This window comes from Lygodium microphyllum, chromosome 23 (assembly GCF_053477565.2).
Source record: "Lygodium microphyllum isolate KBCC chromosome 23, Lygodium_microphyllum_v1.1.10, whole genome shotgun sequence".
Classification (NCBI taxonomy): domain Eukaryota; kingdom Viridiplantae; phylum Streptophyta; class Polypodiopsida; order Schizaeales; family Lygodiaceae; genus Lygodium; species Lygodium microphyllum.
Window position 1 is genome coordinate 128,418,065 of NC_141157.1, and position 9,316 is coordinate 128,427,380.

Sequence of the window (9,316 nt, forward strand, 5' to 3'; positions counted from 1 at the left end):
CAATCACTTGTAACTATTGTTGTTTTCAATGTTTTCTCCTCTTTTTCTTGGGCAATTGAGGTGTATTCTTTAAAGATTTTGGACTCTAAACTAAGTTAGCCGTTGATGTGCTTGGTTGGTGGGCCTCAACCCTCTCTTCCTCTAATGTGTCCTCATGGGACATAGCTGCGGCCTGTTGAACAGCCTCACTAGGTTGTGAGGATACAACTGCCTCTCTTTTTGGAGAGTCTAGCTCTTCAGTCAATTCCCCTCCGTTTAGCTTCTCATCCGATTGCATTGGCAGTTGCTCCTGGTCGGGCATTTACTCTAGGCTCTTGTCCTCACCCATTGTTGGAACATGTCTCTATTGCTTCTTATCAGTGCAGGTGTTGTGTTTAGAGCTATTTTTCTCTTGCTTAGGAGGTTTGGGTGACTCTAGTGTAGAACCAAGAGACAGTTTAGGGTTCTTGTCATGTAGGCTTGGATGGAACCAATTAAAGAAGACAGGGTTGTATTGATGGGAAGCATAAAAATCTAGGATTACAGGGACTTGAGTGAGGCAGAAGACATATGCACTAACATCAAGAACCATGGTCCCTACTCCTAGCCTGCTAGCCACATGTAGATCTTCTTCTAGAAGTAGTTTATCGCACAAGGGATGTTTTTGGACAGTGGCAGAAAGCTAGACCTCATGGACCACTACCAACACTCGTAATGAGGTTGGGGCAACACATATGGGATCATGTATCAATGTCCAAAGGGCCTTCCTTTGCTTAGCGAGTGTATTAGTCGGTGGCTAATTTTGGCTACCAAATCCTTTATGACTTCCTTAGCAATAGCTTCATAGCGGGAGCAAACATGTTGTTGGTTATCCCAAGTCAGGGGTTCGACTATGAGCTTTGTGTGCTCTAGTGTTGGCCTTCCCATGTCCACATGGACATACACACGTGTGATGGCTGTCAGCTTGTGATCAAGCTTCATCGGGCACTTCATCTCTGGTTCATTAGTCAGATGCGTCATCTCCTTGGCCAATTCTTCAAGAGATTTCTCCTCAAGCCTAGGCTTTAGGTGCTTCGGTAGTGCTGGAGGTGTCAAGGATGTTGGTTGCAACACCTCTTCCACATGTGAATTGCTAAGGATACGTTCTGTAAGGGGCATCGTCACGGCCAAAGGATGTGACTGCTGTGATTCCTGATTGGAAGTAGTAGCGGCTAGTTCAGTGGACTGGATACTATTGGTAGACCACGGTGTCAAGTCCTTAGGCAGATCAGAAGTGGTTGTGTCTTTTGTTGCCCTTTGCGCATTCACTTGTGTAGATTGTGAGCTAGTCAAGGTGGATTGCACAGACATATCTTCAAGCTGAGAACTAAGGGAGGTGTTATGTCGTGCATCTTGGAGATTTGGAATCTTAGATGGAGATTGAGATAGGAATTGAGTAGCTGCACTTGACGACTATTGTCATGCCTCCTGTATCCATTTAGGAAAAGAGGATGTAGGAGATTTGGGACTCCTAGGTGGACTTGGCACTCGCTGGAAGATTTGCTCATGGCTATTAGATGATTCTGCCATTTGCTTTGTTGAGGAATTAGCATTATCATGAGCAACATTGTGCTTGTGGTGCTCATCATCCTCTTGGGAAGTCCAAGGCTCCTTGGGTACTAGTGGTCTTTATGCACACCCGATAATTACATATGATATCTACTTATTAAGTATGCTAGGTTGAGGATCTACCTTTCGAGTAGTCATGGTTGGTTTCTTGACTTCAATCTCGTGAGGGGCTTAGTCACTCCGATGTTGTTGACTCGAGGCTGGGATTTTCGTCTAAATTTCCTTATTCACTTCTTTGCTTTTGATATGATTTGGCCTTTAGCTAATAGAGGTGGTTTAGTAGGGAGCTTTGGCACCCAAATTCATCGGTTACCTGCGTAACACCCTTGAGAACATAACAATGCTTTGGATATCCATTGTGGCGCTGTGATGACTCTCCATCTATTCCTTTGTGTATGAGGCTTGGGCTTCTTTTGTGGTCTTCTATGATATTTGTAAGTCCAAAGCCTATCATTGGCATTGTTTCCTGACCTTCTTGTTTCAAGCATGGCCTCACTCATTGATTCTCTCTGTTCAACATGCGCTTGTATAAACTCTTTCAACAAGTCCTTGCTCTCATCACTAGACTTGCCTGGTATGTAAGAATGTTCCTTGTTCTTCGCTTGAGGCTTGATGAGGTCACCCTTGCTAAAGGTTGTGATTATCCTCACACTCGGTAGTGCCAAGTGTATCCTCTGTGCTACGTAATCATCCTCACACTTTGTTACCCTTTTGAAGGGTCTTCCTAGGAGGATTTCCTTTCCACTATTAGCACTATTTGGGGGAACATAGAATATGATAGGCAAGCTTTCCATTTCAATGGTTACAAGGATTTTGCATTTCCCTATAAGTGCTTGTGGGTGTCCCCCATAAGGATTAAGAGTTGCATCAGTTGATGTGAGCTCTGGTTGGCCTAGTAGGGTCTATGCTTCATAGGTCAAGATATTAAAATCAGCTCCTTCATCGATGAGAGTATCGACACTATGCTCTCTTTTTGTAGTGAGTTTGACCCTAAGATAAGCAGGCGGTATTATGTTTTCATCTTTTGGGTCTTGGCTTATAAATTTAAGCCTTCTAATACATGCCCTTGAGTCCCCGATTGCACAACCAAATGTGGATTCTCCACTGATATCTTGGGTTGTATGTGCAGTGCCATTCAAGGTGCATTTATCATTAGGATTGTCATTTCTAGTCATCTTCCTAGTTCTAGCTTGATGTTGTTCCATTTCGCTTTGACTAGATGCAGTCTGAATGCAACATATACATGCTTTTGTGGTGTGTCTTTTTGCCCTTGTTGGCTAGATTGGTCCATTGAGGTTCTAGGGTCTCTGTTTGCGGGTATGGGCTTTTGGTTACTGTTTTGCAAGTGAAGATCTATGCTTGTGTAGAGCCATTACTACACTAGGATCTAATTTGGAGGGTCTGTCTCGGCATGCGTTTTCTCTCTAGCCTACTTGGGGGAGGCGCGGAGGGGCAGAGCCCAGTTTTGAACTACTTGCTCTGGATTTCAATCTAGTGATAGATCTATGATGTTCTTTTGGCTCTATGTGGTCTCTGGGTCAGTTTCGGGGTCTACATGTTAAAATTTGGAAAAATCCAAACTTGGCCCAATAGGTCCGAATTGCAGGGGCCGAATGTCTAATTTGGCTTGTTCGAATGGCCGAATGCAATTGGGCCGAATGTCCGATTTGACTAGTTAAAATGTGGTTGTCCGAGGGCCGAATGGCCGAGCGGTAGTAGACTAAATGCAATGTCAGCTTGTCTGAGTGGGTTGTGAGCCGAGTCGTTAGAGCCGAGAGCGGGGCTGATTCTGGGACTCGGCCCAGAATCGCCATCACTCGGACGGGCCGAACGCGATGCGCTTTTCGTCAAACTTGCATATAATTAGTCACACCGTGCAATCAAGGCCTTTTCACTGGTCGAGCACCTCCAGATCTTAGCTACACATGCAGGAGAAGGTGTGGGAGTACCTGTAGTGGCAACGAACTCCTCAACGACGAGATTGAAGCAGGTCCACACAATGAGGTTCTCTCTCTCTCCCTCTCTCTAGCTCTCCCAAAGCCTTGAAATGCAAAATGAAGTCTCCCTTGCCACTCCTGGCATCTTATTACCCTACCTAGGTCTACATTCACCTTAGCCTTGCTCCCCTTACCAACATTTAACCCTTTTTTTTTTGCCATTCTTTTCTATGTTTCAACCTATTATACATTAGCTGAAACCCTATTGTGTGCTCAACTGTTTTGCTCCTATCCTACCTAAATGTAAACAAAAATTGTAAAGAAAGCACCTACACTACTTCAACCTACCTTTCCAAATCTAAAAACCCAAAAACTTACTTACTAAGGAGATCGAATATCTCTTCAAACTCCCTTGCTTCTTACCTATCTACCTCAAGTACCGGTTTGGGGAAAACTCTACTTCGATGCTCGATTCAAAGTGCGCAAGTGCTCAAGCTTGAATTCGTTGTCCGGCAACGGAACCAAAATGTAGAGGTAACCACTAATATCCATAGACCAGTTATTGTTTAAGTGTTCCAAGCCAATCACTAATGGCTACCTCTCACATAGTCGATGTGCTATCCATCTCTACGAGTGTAGTGAGCTTACCTCCATACCCGATCGAGTTGCCTCCTCTCCCGAGCACTCCAGTAGCTCCATGATCCAAGTGCAAGCTTCAAGCGAGCTCCATCCTCAAGCTCCATGCTCCAAGCTCCATTGTCGTGAGCAAGAGAAGAGAAGAGAAGAAGAGAGAAGAAGATGGAGAGCTTCTCCACCATGGTCACTCAGCCTCACACACTCACTCCTTCACACTCACACTCTCTCTCTCAAGAACAAGCTCAAGCAAGCAAGCAAGAATAAGAACATCAAGAAGAAGAAGAAGAGAGCTACTTTTGACCACACACAAGAATGAGCTTCTCATTCACTTTTCAACTTTATATACAAAACCCTAAATCCCTTTTGGGCGGTCATCCCCTTATCCCTTTTTTCTACATGGCTTGCCGTGGCCTAGGCCCTTTTTCCCATTGTCCTCCTATCTTCCTAGCTTCCTTTCCACCACCCATTTATCTTTACAATTTGCACGGGTGAGAGCCCGATGCTCTTAAAATAAATCCTGGTGTGCCTTGCACTCTTTTACAAAAGTATTGAATTGTGCTTTTTCTTGTGCGTCTTTCTCCTTGATTTGGGACTATTTTGCATTTATTATGTTTTCGGATTCTTCTTTGGCGCGCCTTCGTCTTCCATTTCACTTTTGTCTTAGCCTTGTCTTTTTCTTTAGATTTTTTGAATTTTCCACCTTGTTCGTTTGAGGGTTAACAGCCAAAGACACCTATATAGGGAGGAGTATTAACTTTGAGCCCTGCTTGGTTTCCACTCTACATGTAATTCCCTATGCCTAGTGGTGAATCCTCATATGTGCTTTTTCTTTCATTGAATAATACAAGAGTATACCTTGCTCTCATATATTTTGTTACCTTTTTGTATCATGTCGAGTGAGTGATTGAGTGTAGATCCATTACATCCCCTTCTTCCACCCTAGGTCAATAGTCCCTTGGCCTTAACCATATCTAGCTGGTATGTGTTTCCTGCCTAGCAAAAGGTCAATTTTGTGATTCACAACGTGGAAATTAAAATGAGAATTTGTTTAAGACTTCTCGTGCTTGTGTGATATGAGTAAACCCCATTAGGCTTAAGCCAAGACCATGGTTAAGCTAGGGTTTAGAAGCATCTTAACTGCCTCTACCACATCTCTTTTCTCCTTACAAGCTTAGGGCTGGCCCCTACTCCAAACTGCATCTAGCTAGGTATGTGATCCCTCCCCTCGCAGAAGCTCATGATGTTGTAGACATTCTAGTGGGAATTTGTCCAAAACTTCGTGTTTGTGCGGTAGGACTAAACCCTAGTGGAGTTAATATCTGACCATGGTTCAGCTAGGGTTTATGTTACCTTCCGCTCTAAATTTTCTGTTCTCTCCACGAACCATCCTTTGTTCTCGGCAGAGTGTGGTTTTTGCTCTTCGGCGCTGCAGGTAGAGGCTAGGGTTAAAGAGACAGAGAGAATCTGTCCGCCTTGTTCCAGGGAGAGAGACGCAGACTCTCTCGTCTGGCTTGGCCCCATTTTGGCGTATTCATCTATCACGTCTGCAAACCCTAATTCCTCACCAGGAACGCTTGAAGCTTTTCTTCTCATCAGAGAGTAGCCATGGGATTCAAGGGAACCAAGGCTGAGAAGAAGATCAACTATGACAGGAAGATGTGCGAGCTGCTAGAGCAGTACAGCCGCGTCCTTATCTGCGCGGCCGACAATGTTGGATCCACGCAGATGCAGAGCATCAGAAAGGGCCTGCGTCCCGAGTCTGTCGTCCTAATGGGAAAGAATACCATGATGAAGAGGACCATTCGCATCTATGCTGAGAAGTCTGGGAACAACGAGTGGCTTAATCTCATCCCCCTGCTTGTGGTAAGTCAGGATTATCGCCCAATCATTGCCCTTTGTTTTGTTTTCTGTTGTGAAAGTTACGTAGTAACGAGGCCAATTCAACGTATGCTTGGAAATAAGGCTGTCATCAGTAGTGGATAGCAGTGTTCACGGATATTTTCTTCCCGTGCAATAGAAAAAGGAAGAGGCTGTAATGAGACAGGTTCTGGGAAGAAACTAGCCGGTTTTATAAATGAAACGTCGAAACTATAGGAGGTCTTGGGCAAGACAAACTTCAATTTCAACTGGTCTTTTGGGAAATCCGGCTGGGAAAAACACACTAAAGGACAGGCTTCTGTAATCACGGCTAAATAGTTCCCCTTGTTCTGGCGTATGGTTTTGGCCCTAGAGTTGTTTTGTTTTCTGTTGTGAAATCTATGTAGGATTGAGGCAAATTCAATGTATGTTTGGAAATAAGGCTGTCATCAGTAGTGCATAGCAATGTTCACTGAAATATTCTTCCCGTGCAATGGTAAAAAGAAAGAGGCTGTAAGGTGACTGTTTCAGTTTTATAACTGAAATGACCAAACTGTAGCTGGTCTTTGTCAAGACAAACTTCAATTTCGACTGGTCTTCTGCAAAATCCAGCTGGGAAAAACACTCTAAAGGACAGATTTCTGTGATCTCGGGTACTTGGTTCCCCTTGTTCTGGCGCATGGCTTTGGCGCTAGAGGATATCGCTACTGAGGCCATGTGCCCTTCTTTTTGAGATCTAGGCCTAGCTTTCCACTTTGCCTCTTAACTGTCTGCAATTATCTCCTGTAGTACCAGCATAAATGGTTTCAGTTTCTGCCGCTAGTCCTTCTAATGGATTATGGGATGCCTTTTACCCAATTGTTTGCCTGTTTCTTCTTCCCTTCAATGTTAATATATATTACTTTGTGGACAGGGCAATGTAGGGCTAATTTTTACCAAGGGTGACTTGAAAGAAGTTCGCGAGGAAGTGGCCAAGTATAAGGTAAACCCTAAGCTACTTGCAAGAAGGATATTTTAAGTTTGCATTAATCCTTAATGAGTGTTTTCGAGTATTAACATTTGCTAGTACAGGTTGGTGCCCCTGCCAGGGTTGGTCTTGTGGCTCCTATTGATGTGGTGGTACCCCCAGGAAACACTGGGCTGGATCCATCCCAAACTTCCTTCTTTCAGGTTTGCAGCTGCCATCACAACTACTATCTCCAGTCAATTGTGTTTTGGTATAGTTTGCAACAAATGTTGGTCTGCGCTGTGCAGGTATTAAATATTCCCACTAAGATTAACAAAGGTACTGTGGAAATTATTGCACCGGTGGAACTGATCCACAAGGGTGAGAAAGTGGGTTCTTCTGAAGCTGCCCTTCTTTCCAAGCTTGGAATTCGTCCCTTCTCGTACGGTTTGGTTGTACAGTCAGTTTATGAGAATGGTTCTGTTTTTGACCCCGCTGTTCTGGATCTTACGGAGGATGATCTCGTGGAGAAGTTTGCATCTGGGGTTACTATGGTGGCTGCCTTGTCACTAGGGATAAGCTATCCAACTCTTGCAGCTGCTCCTCATGTCTTCATAAATGCCTACAAGAATGTTGTGGCTATTGCCCTGGAGACAGAATATTCTTTCCCACAGGCGGACAAGGTTAAGGAGTTCCTGAAGGTGGGCTTGATGAACACTGTATAACTGGTTTGAACCTTCAAAAATGGAAAGTTTACTGATCCTCTATTTTGGCTGCAGGACCCGAGTAAGTTTGCTGTTGCTGCAGCTCCTGTAGCAGCATCGGAGGCTGCAGCGCCAGCTGCAGCTGCTGAAGAAGAGAAAAAGCCAGAGCCTGAAGAGGAATCTGATGATGATATGGGTTTCAGTCTGTTTGACTAGGTAGTTTATAGAGAATGTTAGTCACAGTTGGAGCTGGCTGTTTTTGGGCAACCTATTTAGGTGGTGCCAGGCTGAAGTGAACTGGTGCATAGTTTTCTCCAAAGATGGTTGATCTATAGGAGGGGCTGATAGGTTTACATTCAAATTTGGAAGTTTTTTCTTCAAATTGACAGTTTTTTGTGAGACCTACTCTTAAATCAATGTAATACACTGTATTGTGCATTGAAGTTTTAATTATTTGCTCTCCCTAACAGATAGAATCTAAACGTGTACATGTATGGGCTATTAGCATTCCATTCATGCCTTCATGCTCAAGTCAAGTTGGTCCACACTCTTTTCAAGCCAGCTCATCAAGTTTCTGTGAAATCCTTCCTTGTCATTCTCTGCTAAGTCAATTATGGAATGGTTCTTTGAAATGTTTTATTAAGTGTGCCCTACTGGAGAAAAGTTTGCCAAGAAGTTGATCTAATATTGTTCTTAAAAAATAGCTCAGCAAAGGCCTCCCTTATGTTTTATGGAGGCAAAATTACATACCACAGCATGCCCACACTCTAATTTTGAGGCACACATGAAGTTTTACATACCACTACCTCACAAGTGGATCTTAAAAGTATTATGTTTGGAATTTTTTTTGGAGGGTCTGCTTTGCCTCGTGCAAGGCAAAAAAGGTGAAGATGCTTGATGTTGTGAAAAGTAGTAATGTTTAAACCCCTTGCAAAAAGGTACGAGTCTTTAATTTACGCTAGTTGCAAAAGAACATTCCTTATCTTCTTGGAAACTGTGGAAAGGTGAAAGTGGTTTTCCAGGCAAGTGCAAGGATGGTATAGAAGAGCAGGCATTGCCAAGGTTTAAATCATCAAAGTGGTTCTCTTAGGTGAAGGGCCTTATGGATGGAGAAATATGGATGGAGAAACATTGGAAGGATTGGAACGAGTGGTAAGAGTGGTGCTGAGAGATGCCAGTGATGGTCCTGAAATCGAGCATGTATGCATTTATCTCTGAATTGGCATCTCACATGTCCATCTAAAAAAGTCTTGTTCTTAGATGAGTGCATACTTCACCTTTGTTTCATTACAATGCAGAGCCTTGGACAAATTTGAACCTGCACATGCACAGAATTGTCTCGCATTGTACTTTCCTATGAAGACAGTCGTGCCCGGTTGCATCATTCTCTCCTGTGCAAGTTATTCTCCCTGCGCCGGTTGCATCACTCTCCTGTGCAAGTTATTCTCCCTGCGCGGGTCAACAGACATCCATGGGCGTGTTTCATAGTCACTCATTTGTGGTGACAAATGACTGAATGAGTTTGACTCTGCATCAAACCTGTGTCTAGTTGTCATCAATGTGATGTCAGATGTGAATATGTGCGAGTGGCATTATCTCCTAATGTGCAGGTTTGTTTTCATGTGTGCAGTGGGATTCTAATGAAAAGT

The 9,316-nt window shown here is 43.8% G+C and overlaps 1 protein-coding gene across 1 annotated transcript; it reads left to right on the forward strand.

The window, feature by feature from the left end:
* The first annotated feature begins 5,526 nt into the window (after nucleotides 1-5,526).
* On the forward strand, nucleotides 5,527-8,117 carry LOC148016736 (large ribosomal subunit protein uL10-like). The gene is made up of 5 exons (XM_087663975.1): nucleotides 5,527-6,023; nucleotides 6,931-6,999; nucleotides 7,089-7,187; nucleotides 7,272-7,664; nucleotides 7,743-8,117. Exons 1-5 carry the CDS (start codon nucleotides 5,766-5,768, stop codon nucleotides 7,881-7,883), a joined length of 960 nt encoding a protein of 319 aa, XP_087520101.1. The 5' UTR covers nucleotides 5,527-5,765; the 3' UTR covers nucleotides 7,884-8,117.
* The last annotated feature ends 1,199 nt before the right edge of the window (nucleotides 8,118-9,316 follow it).

What these genes read in the sequence shown, in the direction of transcription:
- LOC148016736 (XM_087663975.1), top strand. Translation starts at nt 5,766, where the DNA reads ATGGGATTCAAGGGAACCAAGGCTGAGAAGAAGATCAACTATGACAGG. An exon ending in AGGAAGTGGCCAAGTATAAG is followed by an intron (nt 7,000 to 7,088) that starts GTAAACCCTAAG and finishes TTGCTAGTACAG; the next exon opens with GTTGGTGCCCCTGCCAGGGT. An exon ending in CCCAAACTTCCTTCTTTCAG is followed by an intron (nt 7,188 to 7,271) that starts GTTTGCAGCTGC and finishes TGCGCTGTGCAG; the next exon opens with GTATTAAATATTCCCACTAA.